This window comes from Eublepharis macularius, chromosome 19, assembly GCF_028583425.1.
Source record: "Eublepharis macularius isolate TG4126 chromosome 19, MPM_Emac_v1.0, whole genome shotgun sequence".
In the NCBI taxonomy this organism is placed as follows: Eukaryota; Metazoa; Chordata; class Lepidosauria; order Squamata; family Eublepharidae; genus Eublepharis; species Eublepharis macularius.
Window position 1 is genome coordinate 10,473,373 of NC_072808.1, and position 17,560 is coordinate 10,490,932.

Consider the following 17,560-nt stretch of genomic DNA (forward strand, 5'->3'; position numbering starts at 1 on the left):
AAGGAAATAAATTTATCTAAGCTCCAAAAGAGAGTTGAACATTTGGGCTCCCGAAAAAGCCCCCATGGATTCTGACAGCTTCTTGACCCCCATCTTGACTGATCCCTGCAAGGAACCAACCGTGCGTTGCCTCCATACCCCCTGCTCATCTCTGATTAAAAGGCGGCATGGAAAATGTGGAAGCATTTATTGCACATGGACATCTTAAATTAAAAAAAAACAGCAACCCTCGCCTCCACCACTAGGAGGCGGCAGCAGCTTCCTCATTTCTTTTTTTTTCTCATTTTTGTTTTTTTTATAATTAAAGTGGCATCTGAAAAATAAAATCTCTAGCGGTTTCCGGAGATCAGTGCGAAGACCGTCGGCAAGTCCGGGCCGACACCGGGCGATGGCTTGGCTTCCTCATGTGGCAAATCTTTGGCATTTCGGGAGCATCTGGCTTCCCCAGCGTAAGTCTCTGTCCCACACATCATCTCCTGCGAGAACCAGGCTGGGGGAAGCCCAGAAGGGAGAGGGCCCGATCCTCCGTCCCGGTCCGCGGAGAAAGAACTGAATTTGGGAGGCGATTGTGCTTTTCTTCTTTCCTTCTGCTGAGCTGCGGCATTCCAGAGGGGTCGGACAGCTCGGACACCGTCCAGAGGTACACTCCCTCGACCCTCCTCCGGGTGGACGGAACAGACAGCTTTGACGTAGGGGGCCTGAGATCAGGCCAGCACCGGCCGCTCCGGCGGCTTCAAGTATTCCCTTTGGCTGGGAATGAATGCCTGCTGCAACTCCCAGCCAGGGCACAGGTTGTTTGCAAGATCCAAGCCCCAGGGAATTGGGGGGAGGGGGGCAGCAAGCCTCAGGAGCCTGGTCCAATCGCCCCTTTCCGTAGAGGGGCTTGCTGTGCTGGGTTGGGCTGCAGTCCACGGGGCCCAGTGTCTGCGGCACTGCATTGTCCTTGCCCTGCTGGTGTGGGCGGTGCTCCCTTCCCCCGTGTTCACAGCAGGCAATCCGGGTGCCTCGTTGCAGGGTAGCAGCAGTGACACACACACCACACACACACACACATGGAGGGCGACGCTGGGCCGGCTAGGCCTCTGAAGCAGCTTGTGGCTTCAACTGAGCCTTCTCCATCGCCGTGCCGTAAGGAAGCGAGCGCTTGAAGAAGCCCAGCTGCGAAGAAAACAGAAGTGGAAGGTCAGGATCGAAGGCGCAGCGCAAACGGCAGGGACCCCCGTTGCAAAGAAAAGGCGGCTGAGCTCATCTCAGGGAGGCACATCAGAACTGTGAACCCTTGGCTGGGCCACTGACACTTTCTTATGCCTCCAGGCCCGGCGACCAACTCCTTTCTTTGGAAACTGAAAGTTAGCAGCATCTCTTCTCCAAAGCAAGCAGCCAAACCTGGCTTTCCTCTGCCTCCCTGAAGCAGGAGGTGCTTTGGAAAAGTCACTTTTGTGTCTGCAGGGACTGTCCGTTCACATGCAGCTTCATCTGCTCTAAAAACAGAATCTCCCAATATTTTGGGATCGGCTCCAGCTCCTAGGGCAGCCCCTTTGCAGAGGTGTGCCCATGACCGTTTCTCAAAATGCCAAAAGGGAGGGGCCCTGACCTAATAATAACAACATTCGATTTATATACCGCCCTTCAGGATGACTTAACACCCACTCAGAGCGGTTTACAAAGTATGTTACTGTTATCCCCACAACAAAACACCCTGTGAGGTGGGTGAGGCTGAGAGAGGTCCAGAGAGCTGTGACTAGCCCAAGGTCACCCAGCTGGCTTCAAGCGGAGGAGTGGGGAATCAAACCCGGCTCTCCGGATTAGAGTCCTGCCGCTCTTAAGTGACTGACCCAAGGTCACCCAGCTGGCTTCAAGCGGAGGAGTGGGGAATCAAACCTGGCTCTCCGGATTAGAGTCCTGCCGCTCTTAAGTGACTGACCCAAGGTCACCCAGCTGGCTTCAAGCGGAGGAGTGGGGAATCAAACCTGGCTCTCCGGATTAGAGTCCTGCCGCTCTTAAGTGACTGACCCAAGGTCACCCAGCTGGCTTCAAGCGGAGGAGCTGGGAATCAAACCTGGCTCTCCGGATTAGAGTCCTGCCGCTCTTAAGTGACTGACCCAAGGTCACCCAGCTGGCTTCAAGCGGAGGAGTGGGGAATCAAACCTGGCTCTCCGGATTAGAGTCCTGCCGCTCTTAAGCGACTGACCCAAGGTCACCCAGCTGGCTTCATGCAGAGGAGTTGGGAATCAAACCCGGCTCTCCAGATTAGAGTCCTGCCGCTCTTAAGCGACTGACCCAAGGTCACCCAGCTGGCTTCAAGCGGAGGAGTGGGGAATCAAACCTGGCTCTCCGGATTAGAGTCCTGCCGCTCTTAAGCGACTGACCCAAGGTCACCCAGCTGGCTTCATGCAGAGGAGTTGGGAATCAAACCTGGCTCTCCAGATTAGAGTCCTGCCGCTCTTAAGTGACTGACCCAAGGTCACCCAGCTGGCTTCAAGTGGAGGAGTGGGGAATCAAACCTGGCTCTCCGGATTAGAGTCCTGCCGCTCTTAAGCGACTGACCCAAGGTCACCCAGCTGGCTTCATGCAGAGGAGTTGGGAATCAAACCCGGCTCTCCAGATTAGAGTCCTGCCGCTCTTAAGCGACTGACCCAAGGTCACCCAGCTGGCTTCAAGCGGAGGAGCGGGGAATCAAACCTGGCTCTCCGGATTAGAGTCCTGCCGCTCTTAAGCGACTGACCCAAGGTCACCCAGCTGGCTTCATGCAGAGGAGTTGGGAATCAAACCCGGCTCTCCAGATTAGAGTCCTGCCGCTCTTAAGCGACTGACCCAAGGTCACCCAGCTGGCTTCAAGCGGAGGAGTGGGGAATCAAACCTGGCTCTCCGGATTAGAGTCCTGCCGCTCTTAAGCGACTGACCCAAGGTCACCCAGCTGGCTTCAAGCAGAGGAGCTGGGAATCAAACCTGGCTCTCCAGATTAGAGTCCTGCTGCTCTTAACCACTACACCAATCAGGTGCAATTGTCACAGAGCCGGTGTTCAGCTGCAACTCTGTCGCTTTAAAAAAGAAGGAAGGGGCCAGAAGCTCTCAGGAGTGCTGCAGGCCCACCCTGTTCTCACCACCCGAAGCCCTGCACAGCTCCCATCTATTTTCAAACATTTTGAGATGGTCTCCATTTTTGTGTACTTTTTTTCTCTGCCACCTTAAGACCTCAGATCCTATGCAACACGAGAGGAACTGGGGTGCGTAAACGGCAAAGCTCCTGCCCCCCTCGCCTGTCCTCTTTATTTGGACACCATAGAGGTCTGGGCGGAGGAGAGAATTAGCCCAATCTGCTCTCCTAGCCAAAGTCCAGAAACGTATTATTTAAATTGAAAAGTTGAGAGCCTCGGCAGAGTCCGGCACAGAAAGCTGCAGCGTCTTCTGCAAAAACCTCGCAATCCAAAATAGTAAAGGCGAAGAGAGCTGTGGTTCTCAAAAACGTACGCTACAATAAAGGTGGTTAGTCTTAAAGGGGTTGCTGGACTCTTTCCTATTTTGCAACTACAGACTCACACGGCCAGCTTCTCTGGCTCTTGCAATCCAAGCAACCTTAACATGCATCTGGCCCTGTGGAGATTCTAACCCCCTCCTCCCTTGACCCTGAGCCTCCCTCCCAGCCGCTGTACCTTGTATAGTACGTAGATTAGCAAAGCCAGTAGCAGCAGTCCAATGAGAATGGCTAAGATGATGATCCAGAGCGGGACTCCCTGGCTGGTCTCTGCCTTGGCCCAGTACAGCAATGTCGACACCTATACACAGAAACAGAGGAGTCAGCCATGTTAGTCTGTAGATCTGATGAAGAGAGCTGTGGCTCTTGAAAGCTTGCATCTGACGAAGAGAGCTGTGGATCTTGAAAGCTTGCATCTGACGAAGAGAGCTGTGGCTCTTGAAAGCTTGCATCTGACGAAGAGAGCTGTGGATCTTGAAAGCTTGCATCTGACGAAGAGAGCTGTGGCTCTCCAAAGCTTCTGCTACAATAAAGTTGGTTAGTCTTAAAGGTGCTACTGGACTCTTTACTATTAGAAAGGAAGAGATGGTGAACAGTGTGATAATGGTATGCAACCAGGCATGGCGCCAAGAGTATACTCGTTGATTGCAATGGGACCAACTGGACCTGCCTGGTTAAATTCATATTTTGAGGATGACCAAGTCAGAGGTGGGTTACCCTGAAAACGAAATGGATCCTCCATGTTCAGAAGCAGTATGCTTCCAACTCCCAGTGTCCCATCATGCGCTACTTCCCAGAGGTATCTGGCTGGTCTTTACTGGAAGCCCAGTGCGGAACTAGATAGATATTGGTCTGATTCAGCGAAGTAATTCTTACAGACTGGCACTGATTAAGATCCAGAGGGGTTAGCCTGTAGGTGCAACTGACGAAGAGAGCTGTGGCTCTCAAAAGCTTATGCTACAATCAAGTCTGTTAGTCTTAAAGATGCTACTGGACTCTTTAGCTGTGTTAGTCTGTAGGCGCAACTGACGAAGAGAGCTGTGGCTCTCCAAAGCTTATGCTACAATAAAGTCGGTTAGTCTTAAAGGTGCTACTGGACTCTTTAGCTGTGTTAGTCTGTAGGTGCAACTGACGAAGAGAGCTGTGGCTCTCCAAAGCTTATGCTACAATAAAGTGGGTTAGTCTTAAAGGTGCTACTAGACTCTAGCTGTGTTAGTCTGTAGGCGCAACTGACGAAGAGAGCTGTGGCTCTCCAAAGCTTATGCTACAATAAAGTCGGTTAGTCTTAAGGGTGCTACTGGACTCTTTAGCTGTGTTAGTCTGGAGGCGCAACTGACGAAGAGAGCTGTGGCTCTCCAAAGCTTCTGCTACAATAAAGTGGGTTAGTCTTAAAGGTGCTACTGGACTCTTTACCACTTCCATTACGTTTTTGTAACTCAACCAACATATAATTAATGCTGACCGTGACGGTGGCGGAGGGGAGCTGCTGGGGCTGGATCTTGTAGGGTACCCGTTGTACGTGATAGGCGGCCTCACACTGTACCGTCTGAGGATAGCTCTCTCGCTGCAAAAGAGTAAGGGGGAGGCAAGAGGGGAAGAGAGCGAGAACACGCGTTAGGGGAATGGAGGAATGTCTGATGTGTTTGTTACATGCATCTCCTTTCCCCGCCCCCAAAACCAAAGTCACCATGGGATTTAAAAAAAAGCCATGCCCTCTGAACCCTGGATCAGCCAGGAGAGACTGATCTTGTCAGATCTCAGAAGCTAAGCAGGGTCGGCCTTGGTTAGTAATTGGATGGGAGACCTCCAGCGAAGACCAAGGTTGCAGAGGCAGGCAATGGCAAACCACCTCTGTGAGTCTCTTGCCATGAAAACATAAGTCACAGTCTCCACAAGCCAGCTATGACTTGAGGGCTGGATTTCATTTCAGTCATCTGAACCTACAGATCACGATCAGATCGGACACACTGTGGTGGAGGCCCAAGACTAAAATTCAATGCCAAAGCTACAAAGCAGGGGCTGGAAGACACCAGCTTGCCCTGCCATGCATTACGCTTACCTGATGAAAGTTCTTGGCCCAGATGCGGAAACAGAGGTACAAAGTGGCCCTTTCCTGCCTCTGCAGCGCCCCCATGTGGCAGCGTAGCTGGAAACAGTCATCCCCGTTGCACTTCTGCAAGGCAAGAAAGGAATACTGATGAGAGAAGAGAATCTGGGACACGAGACAAACTTGTATCCTAACAACAGGTAACCCCCAAAGATACAAGGTGCAAACTGGGATCTCGTGGTGAAATGTTGCAGACCAAAGACTAATTAGTTGTAAATTCCCGGTCTCCCTGGATCACATTTATCACTACTCAGTGGCTGGGTCTGAAAAGTAAAATTTTGTTTGGGACACAAAGATCGCACGTCGCTTTGTATTTTGAAAGGGTTTTATAAATGATGATGAATAATGTGTTATCAAGCAGGTGCTCGCCTAGATTGTGTATTTTGTAACCTGAGCCTTTATTTGTTTTTTTGGGATTGTATGGAATAAACCCTGGGAAAGAAATTAGTTGAGCCCACCCGCTGCCTCTGCAAGTTTACAACCTAATAAGGGAAAGGAGCAAAGCAATTAATATCTGCTGATGGCTGACAGACACTGGCTGCTTCCACACATGTTGGATAATCCACTTTCAATACTCTTTAGCGAACATTTGGAACTGCTTTTCCATGTGTGGAACAAAAAATCCACTCCCAAAGGATTGCTAAAGTGCATTGAAAGTGCATTATTCAACGTGTGTGGAAATGGCCGCTGTTGAATATTCTAGTCTTGTAATTGCTGATCTTCCCTGTTTTCTTCTTCTTCACGCAGTGCCAAGATTGGGGACCATAGTCTTTAGAATATTTCTGAAACTGCCCTTTTCTTAAAAGACATCCTTTCATTTTTTGCCAGAGTCAACATTACTTGAGGTGCTCTGCCACAAAAGCAATGGCCCTTCTCCCTTTTTGTAGCTTTAATCCTGGAGTTTCTTCAAAAAGTGAATCAGATTTCTAAGTGTCAAGAGTTATACGTATTGTTGAACTACTAGGACCATGTGTTGGGGTGGGGAACCATCAACAGCAATTGACATTTCCATATGTAATAATGCTATTATGGAACAAAAAGTGCAAGCTCAACAGAATCCTCAAATGCTTAAACTTCAGTTTTAGGTTCAAAAACCTGGACTGAAATCTGAAAATTCAAGCCTTTAACAAATTAACACTTTTTTATTTGGATTCCTTGAAAAAAAAATTCAGTTCTTGAGTGCGCATGTGAGAACGTCTGCGGCCAGTGACAGTTCAGTGACACCCCAGCTGGGAACAGAATGCAGAGCCCGCTTTGCCATCAGTGAGCCAATCACCACTACTTTGCCTGGCCTACCTCACAGGGCTGCTGTGAGGAAAAGATGGAGGGAGGGGACTCTACGCAGGACATCCCCAGTCCCCACAAGCTTCTTGAACGGATGCACGGATGGATAGGACTTGAAGAGGGGAGAATCTCTTCTTCAAGAGGCATACTCAAGAGGAAACCCAAGTGTGTGCGAATGTTAGAAACCTCCCCTGTATGAAGGTCGAGGCAAAAAGCTTGACGATGCATTGCAGAAAAAATTAGGTGGTGAGCTTACCAGAGTGAAACCATTCCCCCCAGATCCACTGCTCCATCTTGCGTCATGCTTCTGGAGGTAATGCTGATCTGGCTCAGGAAAAGGTGCAGGGAGTGGTTCCAGCTAAATATTCAAACAGGGAAAGGGGGAGCAGGGTGGGAGAGAAGTTTGCTTATAGCAGTTCTGCAACAAAATGCTCGACGCTTATTATCCCTCCACAATACATTCAGTTGCTTCCCTGGCTTCACAGATCTCTATCAGTCATTTGCAACGTATTTATTTCATATTATGCATCTGACTAAGGGAGATCCGGGTCTGTGCTGGAGAGGAATAGATCAGGGAGAAGCACTGGGTAAAGGGATAGGGACTGTAGACTATACTACTGCATAGTACGAGTTGCTGTAGTAAGTATGCTCCTACTGGATAGTTTCTGCATGGTTTACTAAGTCATGTCAATGTACTTATATTTTGTTTCATCATTGTTACAGCTGCATATCGGATTTCTGCTTGATCATACTGACTCACACTGTATAATCCACCTCTGAGTCTTGGCAAGAAAGGTGGGTAACTTGTGAAAGCTGATGCTGTTTTATTTATTTACTTGTTTATTTATTGTCCACCTTTCTAAGCTTGGTTAGTCCTAAATGTGCCACTTAATTTCTGTTTTACTTAGTTGTGCATAGTATGTTTATCTGAAGGCAAGCCACTCCATTGATTTCCCCTCCCCCACCCCCCTACACCTTATCCCTATTACCTGCAGGCGGGATGGGTTGATGGGATGGTTAGAGGAGCAATTGGCCAGTGCCAGATAGCGGGTGACATACTGCACGTCTCGCCCGTTCGTTCGGATTGGGCAGCTGACATCCAAGATCCCCTCGCTTATGGCGCTTGGACCCTCATTCCCAAACTGCAGGACAAAGAGAAAAAGGGGATCAAGAAGTGAGCAGCGGCCACAGCAAGAAGGTAGAAGTGATGCCCAGGAATAAACAAACGATCTGAAAATGATGGCCAAGCATGGTAGGTGCAGAAAATTGGCCTGGATGAAAGAATATAAGAAAAGCCTTATTGGTGCAGAATAGAGGTGGGCACGAACCAGGAAAATACCGAACTGTGTGGTTTGTTGTGTTTCATGAACCACGAACTTTCACAAACTTGCCCCAGTTCACGAACCGGTTTGTTTGGTTCATGAAAACGTCATTTCCCGGGCAGCAGAAGGTCTGCAGAAACCCCTTCCCTGTATTGCCTAGGAAACTGATTGATCGGTGCCAGGCTGTCTGCTATGACGAACTGAAAAACGAACCAAACGAACCGGCCTAAAGTTCGTGGCAGTTCATCAGAAACGGGCTGTGATGAACTGCTGATTCACGAACCGGCCAGGTTCGTGATGAACTTTGGTTCGTATTTCGGTTCGTGCCCACCTCTAGTGCAGATCAAGAGCCCATCCTGTTTACATCTGCACCAGATGGTCCAAAGAAGCCCATAAGAATAATCCCTCTCCTCCACAGTTTGTCCCCTCAGCAACTGGAATTCAGAGATACAGAAGTTCGGATGAGTTAAGTAGCGTTCCCAGTGGCTGATTGTCCTCTATGGGCGCTTCCTGTCCCGGGTTCGTACAATGCTATGGATGCTTCTTCTCCCCTTTAGTTCACATAACCGTGGCTAACAAACGTAGGAACATGCACTCAGGCAGCGGCCTTAATCTTCGCCCTTGGGGTGCTTCTTTGCCTGCCCATCATTGGCTTTGTTGGTGTGAAAAAGGGGACACTTGAACATCTCTCCCTTTCTCCTAACTAGGCATGTGGGGAGGAGTTGCTGAGGAGAAAAGGCCTAGTGACATATATGACATAAATAAAATAGTGATGGTTTGGGAGGAGGCTAGAAAGGAAATCAGGGCAAATTAGAGGAGCAGCCCACACGAAATACACTCGTCTTCATCACTGCGTGGGAGCAGATGAGGAAGGAAAGTATAGGCCCGGTGCCGGCTTCCAAACTGAGACTGATTTCACCCCCCTATGAACTCCCAGGCATTGCACCAGCACTTTCTTCCAAGCCATCAAGACCCACCTCGTAGACGTGACACATGCCGGGACCCACATCTTGCTCTTGTAGCACTGCTTGGCCTGGGACCCAGCTAGAGCCTGGAAGAGCCACGGTGTCTGGCTTGGATACTCTGTCAGAGGAACAGACAGGGTGTTTCGGTAGAAGAGATTTACCTGAAGGACCACCTACTCTCATATGCACCTACTACGGTCAACTTCCAAAGCCTTGTTTCAAGTTCCCCCAACCTTCTGAGATTAAGCAGGTAGCAACCCAAAAGAAAGCCTCCTTGGTTGTGGCACCAAAACTATGGAACTCTCTCCACAGGAGAATTTATCTGTCCCTTTCTGTCCCTGTCTTCCACCACTGGGTAAAGAAGACTTTCCCACTTGGTCTGGCATTTCCTCAGTAGATTCCTTCTTCCCATTCTGTTTTAATTACTGTTTTATGCCTTTTTAATATGTATCATGCCCTGACCTGGATAGCCCAGGTGAACCTGATCTCATCAGATCTCAGAAGCTACGCAGGGTCGGCCTTCGTTGAGTAATGGGATGGGAGACCTTTGATAAAGACCAGGGTTGCAGAGGCACCACCTTGGATAGTTTCTTGCCATGAGAACTCCACCAGGGGTCGCCATAAGTCAACTCTGACTTGAGGGCACCACACACACATATGTATCTTAGTTTTGGTTTTAATTGTTTTTTTAGAATATTATAATAACGGCTTATAATATTATAATAATATTTTATATTATAATGTTTTATAATATTATAATAATGTTAGTCTCCCTGATGGCCCTGACTGGGCAGAAAGGCAGCATACAAATTGCATAAACAACAGCAATAACAATAAGGACAACTACAATAGTTTTTCAATTGTTTAGGTTTTAAGGCAAATTCAAATCCCCGTCAGTTCTACTGGCCAACCTCATTGGTCCCAAAGGGATAAAAAAAGAGAAATCTTTTAGGCTAACTTAAACATTAATATGCAAGGCTTTCAAGATTCATAAAGTTCTTCATCAATCAGTATCCAACAGGTATTCAGTTTTTAAAATAATACATTTTTTTCACGTAGCTCATTGCTTTAACCTAAAATGAAAAACAAAGGTAAAAAACGCACATCCGTCTCGCAGTACGGCCCATCCTTTGTTTCCTGAGGGGTTGGAACCTACCAAAGCAGTGGATCCTGGATCCATTCTGAAAATGCTGATCCCTCCACAAGCCTGGATTCCAGCAAAGGTAGAATCCATTCACTTATTTCCATTTACACTCTCCCTTTCTTTTGTCACAGGATTCAAGGAGGCATTCTCAGGGTATGATATTTGTTTATTTACTTCATTTATACTGAGTGTGTGTAACTGCTCCATGGTCAACCAGCAAGCTTCCTTTCCAAGATAGGGATTCAGACCTGGGCCTCTCAAATCCCAGTAAAACACTGTAATCACTAAACCACATTGCCTGTCCGCATTAAGCTCAAAGACACTCTCTTCACCTTTGAGATGGAGGTGACTGAAAGGCTCATTCACACAGGCACGTCACTGCTTAGTGCTGTCCTTGCATTTCTGACTCAGTCCCAAGAAGCCGTGCTTAGATGGGACGGCCTGCATTGTGTAGTGGTTAGAGTGTCAGATTAGGATCTTGGGAGACCTAGGTTCAACTTCTCACTCTGAGAGCTAAACTACACAAGATGAATTACACGAGGACACTCAAACGGAGACACAATGTTAGCCGGGAAGCATAGTTTGAATTTCACCTCTCTCTACAGAGCCTGCAAAGATCCTTCCTTAGAGAGTTTGTTAATTTCACCGCTCCACAGAGCGGGCAAAGATCACTTCTCAAAAGGTCTGTTAATTTCCTCTTTGCCTCTCAGAAGGCTCTGTCAATTATTAACAAACCCTCTGAGCAACAATCTTTGCTGGCTCTGTAGAGAGATGAAATTAACAAACCCTCTGAGGAGCCATCTTTGAGGTGAAATTAACAAACCCTCTGAGGAGTGATCTTTGCTGGCAGCTAACACTGCATCTCACTTCACTTGAGCGTCCTTGTGTAATTTGTCGTTTAGCTCTGAGTGACCTTGGGCCAGTCACTGTAATCTTTCTGGGTGACCTCAGGCCATTCAAACACCCTCAGCCTTCCCTACCTCACAGGGCTGTTGTGAGGACGAAATGGAGAGGGGAATGTTGCTGCAAGCAGCTTTGGGTCCCCACTGCGGAGAAAGGTGGGATATAACTATGTAAATAAATAACCCTAAACCATAAATTCGTCTCTATTCATTGATTAGAGGACAGAACTTAGAGGCCAGAGGACACAGCCAGTCAGTTCTTCAGCATCTCTCTTGTTCGAAGCTTAAGCACAGGACCACTCTTTTTCTTTGGGTCATCGTACTCACCCATGAGTCGAAAGACGAAGGGAAGCTTCTACATGCAGCGACAGCGACACCACTTCGCTGTGGGAGTTGTTGGCGTTCTTGCTGTGGAGAAAAAGTCATGGTTATGTGCGTCTGTTGGGGGTCGTACAACATATGAAAGGCGAGCGCAATGAAGCAGTGTTATTAGGATTTCCGGTTCTCATTTCTGTTCTCTTTGTCAAATGCTTGGCTTTCCCAGGCCACTGCATGCTGGGATGGCTCCTCAATAAATACGGACGCACAACAAAAACAGTTTTGCCCTGAACACTCAATACTTTAAGGCAGTCATTGTCAGACTGGGACCTGGGTGTTCCTTGGAAATTTATGAAGGAGTTCCTTAATAGACAAATAAGACATGATAAACTTCCCTGAAAGACATGCGTTCTACATATTTCCCTCTGCAAGTTTAACTATGGAGGAATACCGTAAAGTTGAAAGGAAACTTACAAGAAAATCCTCATTAGAATTGAAAGAGGGCGATTTTAAAGACATTTTTTTGTGAAAGGGCGGTGAAAATAATTTGTTCTGTGATTCCTGATAGTTTATGATGCTTGACTGATGAGATCTATATAGGAAACGCTGTCCTTCCTCTAAATGGACTGTTTGCTTGTAGTGATGATAGCAAATATCCAAATCTGACTGGCTATAGCCCAGCGAGTACATGATCCCTGATTGACAGGGACCGGAAGAATAAAGGAATAAAAATTGAGGTGTGTGTGTTTGTGCGTGCCAAAGCAACAGAAAGTGATAAAAGGTAAACTACAAACTGTAGCAAATGGACACAAATAAAAAGAGTTTTGGCAAGGGGAGAGAATTGTGCTTTGGCCCCACTGAAATAGGTATTTTTGCACTGAAATGGGGACTGGTAGACTGTCCAGAGAAGTCTAAGAGTTTTGTTTGTTTTTCAGGATATACTTTCAGTTTAAAGGGTAACACTTAGGGTCAAACCACAGGAGACGGAATACACTTAAATTATGCTCGAATTAATTTAATTTAATTTAATTACACTCAACTACACTCGAATTACAAAATACACTCGAATTATGCTTGTAATTCGAGTGTATTTTGTCTCACGTGGTGAAACCCTAAGTCAAAACAGGCTGGTCAATGTTCTAAGTGGACTAGATATGCAGTCCCCGGAATCCTACACAATGAACAGGGTTTCTGGGACAGGCAGGCAAGGGTTCTTTGGAAGACAATGAAAAAAGGGTGTCCTAGAGGTAGAAACTTTGAGCAACGTCTGCAAAACAGGACTGTTACATAAGGTCCAATAGACTGGTCTTAAACAATCTCAGGGCCAAGCTACACATGACGAATGACACTTGAACGGCAAGTGGATTGAGTGGAGGGCAAGTGAACAGGGAGAAATACACTTGCCGTTCAAGTGTCATTCGTCATGTGTAGCTTGGCCCTGAGTCTTTGGGGGGGGGCTTCCCCACTTTGACTTGGCTCACTTCCTCAAGTTATCTGCAGGCAGATACACACAGTGTGGGTTTTCCTTTGTGCTGTCTTCTGGTATGGGTTTTCATTCCTGCCCTCTTCTCGCCATTTAGATCACCCAGTGCAGCTGCTACAAAGAACCCTGTGCAGTGTGGAAGATGTTTAGGCCTGTCCTAGAGGGGAAGGGTCAGTTCTTGCACACGGCTGATCAGAGACCTTCTAGATCTCACCTCTGCCTTCAACAAACTCAGAACATGCCCAAAGGTCTCTGTGGCCATGCACTGCAGGGAACGACGGGGACCAGTACCAAAGCTTTTCCTTTTCATCCTAAAATCCCTGATAAATTTCTAGAAACTCAAGAACTCCCAAGAACATTGTTTTTAAATGCACTGCTACCAATGGCACATGTGTGAAAGACAGCGAGGTGCAAAATGGAACGTTAGACTGTTATATAGTGGGGGGCTGTGAATTTGCTGATGTTCCCTTATTGTACTATGTAGATATTACGATATGATCTCTTAAGGGGAAAAAAGCCTTTGCTTTAGTTTCACTTTCCACTTGTTACGTTGGTTGCTTGGCTGTGGCCTAGCAAGGACCACATCAACCATCGCCTCTGTTCCGATAGAATTCTGAATTATTTTGGTACTGGGTGCTGTGGAATTATGACACCCATTTTGTCCTCACCAGTAGTGGCTGACATGGTGGAGAGAAGTGGAGGACTTCTGCTGACACCACTGAGGGCCAAGCTACACATGACGAATGACACTTGAACGGCAAGTGGATTGAGTGGAGGGCAAGTGAACAGGGAGAAATACACTTGCCGTTCAAGTGTCATTCGTCATGTGTAGCTTGGCCCTGAGTTTCATTGAAGCCAGACAGAGATATGGTGCCCTCACCAGACCAGATGTGGGAAGTGAAGCACCCATGCAGCTGTGCAGCTCCTGAGCAGAAAGCAGAACCAGGAATGGGTGCTGGCTGGCGAACAACGGAGAAGGGGGGGGGGCGTACCAAGTCAAGTCAAAACGAAGAAACAGAAATGCAATACATAATACATATTTAGTGTGTGGAAACCCAAGACTGCATCAACTTACATATGTATTAACAACATTCCATATCCTACATTCACAGAAACTTTGTATTTAAGCTCTTTTAAAAGTTGGCACAGAGAGGCCTTACTGACCTTCAGAAATCTCTTGGACATCTATTCTCTGTGCACACTGATGATGGAGTGGGAGTGCAGGCTAGTCTCTGGGCCAAGCTACACATGACGAATGACACTTGAATGGCAAGTGTATTCCTCCCTGTTCACTTGCCCTCCACTCAATCCACTTGCCGTTCAAGTGTCATTCGTCATGTGTAGCTTGGCCCTCAGTTAGACCCTACGTGAAATGACAATGTCACACAGCAAACGCTGTTCTAAGGTAAGAACTAAGACCAGCCTGCACTCCTAACTCCACCATCAGTGCGCACAGAGAATAGATGTCCAAGAGATTTCTGAAGGTCAGTAAGGTCTCTTTGTGCCAAATTTTAAAAGAGCTTAAATACAAAGTTCTTCCGTGAATATAGGATAGGGAATGTTGTTAATATATACGTTAAGTTTACGCCGTCTTCTACACACTAAATATGTATTATGTATTGCACTCTGCACATGCTCTGTATAACAGTCCTGTTTTTATAATGTTTTTAATAACATTTGCTGTAACACTATTGTTGTAATGTTATATTAATTGTACTTATCACACTGTTTTACTGACGAAGCTGAGGCCAAACGCATGGGGATTATACAACATTAAAGAATTTTCTCTTTGCACCAAATACTGGCTGGCACCAAGATCTGCTCTCCGTCTAATACGTGCACACCTGCACAGTGTTATGGCCATGATCCTGGTGTCTCTCTTGCCACCTCCTGATGCCCTCCAGTAAGGGCACTAGATGCCGCTTCCGTAGTTCTTTGTGGGTCTCCCCTGCCCCTAAACGTGTGAGCCAGTGCTGCTTCTGCCCGGTGAACCGAGACCACCCACAGCCCACTCAGAGATGCCTCTCTCCACCTGCTGATGCTTCCACCTTAGAGTAAAGTGCTGGACCTCTAACACACTCCTGGCAGAATCAGGTGCCGTGACGGAGTGCAGGCTGCCCAAGGTTTCTACTGTTCACCTGACTGTGTGCCTTTCTAGCAGGGAGTCACCAAAGGACAGATAATTCAGGCCAGCCCAGAAGGGGGTATCAGGAGATTCTCTCGTGCCTCGTTTACCTCTGGATCTGGAAGTCAAACTGAATGGCCTTCTTCGTATCAGCAAGGTGAGGCACGGTGAAGCGCAAGCCACCCCAGAGCTAGAAGAGAGACAAGAAAGAGGTGAGGCTCTGGGATCTGTAGCTCCTTTCCCACCTCTCTCTGGGCCGGTTTGGCTCTGGCTCTTGCAGAAAATGCTGTCTTCCTGCCACAGGGGTCTCCTGGGATTGCTGTATACACCAACAATTCTCAAACAGTATGCCGGCCACACTAGTGTGCCATGAGAAATGAATAAATGAAATAATCAAACATGCCTGTCAAGCCCAGTTTGGCCATGAACAGAGGAGGGTGCCCAATCCATCTCTGCATGATCCACTGCCCCAGGCCTGCTTCCAATTAGGCTGTTCTGGAGGCAGGTCGGTGATTTGGCTTTATTATTGAACCATTCAGTAATGCTTGGATGTAAAAACAATAGCCTGTGCTGAAAGGAGGGGTATCCTTTGCATCTCTGCCTGAGTCCTTGTTCTGGCCTCGTCCATGTCCTAATCATGCAAACAGAGCCAGTGAGGGTTCCTCTAAGGATGGCTAATTCTTACTCTCGCAAATTCTAAAAAAGTAAACTTTTCCAACTGCAAGAGTGACATTTTAATTCATGAGAATTAAATTCAGAGAAGAAATATATTAGATCTGTGGAAGGGGAAAGAGAACTGCGTTCAAGAGACTTCCACCTTCACCTGGAAGACTCCTTGTCCTTGAGCAGAGATGCCTCACTTTCTCCACTCCTTGCTTAGCTAGATCCATCCACAGAGCTGCATCTCATCTCCTCCTCCCTAGTCTTTGCTGCCTCCCCCCACCCCCACTTTATAACACCTCTCAGCTGCTGATGTGTGCAGCTCTTTCTTTTTCCTTCCCTTTCCTCTTACTTTATTCCCTTGCTGATGGACTGTGTTGGGGGAAAGGATGGATGGTAGGGCTACATCGGGTTTGACTGTTGCTATATTAATTATCCTATGCAGAAAACAATTAACATGTTAATGCTGGGCATAGGAGGAAATACATTTCACTCGTCAGAATTTTAGGGGGAAATAGTGCTGTACACTAATGCCAATCTTTCCTCCGTCCCTCCCTCCCTTCCCTTCCTTCCCTCCTTCTTTCCCTTCCCTCCCTTCTTTCCCCTTCCCTCCCTCCCTTCTTTCCTTTCCCTCCTTCCCTTCCCTCCTTCCTTCTTTCCCTTCCCTCCTTCCTTCCTTCTTTCCCTTCCCTCCCTTCTTTTCCTTCCTTCCTTCCTTCCTTCCCCTCCCTCTTTCTCATCCCTTCCCTCCCTCCCTTCTTTCCTTTCCCTCCTTCCTTCTTTCCCTTCCCTTCCTTTCCCTTCCCTCCTTCCTTCCCTTCCCTCCCTTCTTTCCCTTCCTTCCTTCCTTCCTTCCTTCCCCTCCCTCTTTCCCTTCCCTTCCCTCCCTCCCTTCTTTCCCTTCCCTCCTCTCCTTCCTTCTTTCCCTTCCCTTCCTTTCCCTTCTCCCTTCCTTTCCCTCCCCTCCTTCCTTCCTTCAACAGTAAGTCAAATATCATATCCTGTAGTTGTTACAGGAAGTTTCATGTCAGGTACTTTCTAGAATGCTTTTCCAACTTCACAAGATGAAGGAGGATTCTGCTGGTCCAAGACTACTCTGTATAAAACTGGAGCGTTCATCCAAGCAGCTGATCTCAGCTTCGGTCACTCCAAAAGATGAGGATGGCCAATCCCATCTGACGCTGGTGAGTTCCCCCCACCATTCACAGCTATCTTAAGGTGGCATTGGTCAAATCTCAGCTCTTCTCCCCAAGGGGCAATCTTGCATCTTCCACGCCATTTCCACACCTCGGCCAAACACTCCTTCCCACCACTAGGGCAAAGGAGGCAGTTCAGAAAGCCCCCGCTCTGTGCCATGTTGCTTGTTCCAACAAGAATGCCCACCCTGGCATGGAGTCTGGGATACTCACACTGGCGCCTGCTTTCATTGGATTGCCAAGGTCACAGATGACTACGTTGGTCTCGTTCACTGTTTCATACTTGCAGCTCAGGCTGTTCAGGTTCTGGCAAGAAAGGACCAGAGATTTTGTTATTGGAAGGGAGAGACAGCTGCAGCCCTGGGGCATTTTTCAGGTGTGTAAGAAGATCTGTCTAGCTTGTTCATGGCGCCAATCTCGATTTAGCTGTCCAGATCTGGGCCATTTGGTTATTACCATATAAGATACTAATATTTTCTCTGCGAACTGTAGTTCTGTCATGGAGGTACTAGCGTTCTCTAACACATCGCAGCATACAGTTATCTTAAAAGAGGTTTTATCTCTTGTGTGAAACGGGAG

The 17,560-nt window shown here is 47.6% G+C and overlaps 1 protein-coding gene across 1 annotated transcript in view; it reads right to left on the minus strand.

Annotated features, from left to right (window-relative positions):
• Positions 1-170: 170 nt before the first annotated feature.
• Positions 171-17,560, minus strand: part of ITGA5 (integrin subunit alpha 5) — a 79,848-nt gene continuing 62,458 nt past the window's right edge. Inside the window, exons 21-30 of the mRNA XM_055003641.1 lie at positions 17,195-17,287; positions 15,236-15,315; positions 11,527-11,607; positions 9,166-9,271; positions 7,856-8,008; positions 7,123-7,224; positions 5,535-5,648; positions 4,938-5,039; positions 3,654-3,776; positions 171-1,158 (exon numbers count right to left, since the gene is read on the minus strand). Coding sequence (XP_054859616.1) covers positions 1,075-1,158; positions 3,654-3,776; positions 4,938-5,039; positions 5,535-5,648; positions 7,123-7,224; positions 7,856-8,008; positions 9,166-9,271; positions 11,527-11,607; positions 15,236-15,315; positions 17,195-17,287 — 1,038 coding nt within the window. The 3' untranslated portion in view covers positions 171-1,074. The remainder of the gene's footprint in view (positions 1,159-3,653; positions 3,777-4,937; positions 5,040-5,534; positions 5,649-7,122; positions 7,225-7,855; positions 8,009-9,165; positions 9,272-11,526; positions 11,608-15,235; positions 15,316-17,194; positions 17,288-17,560) is intronic.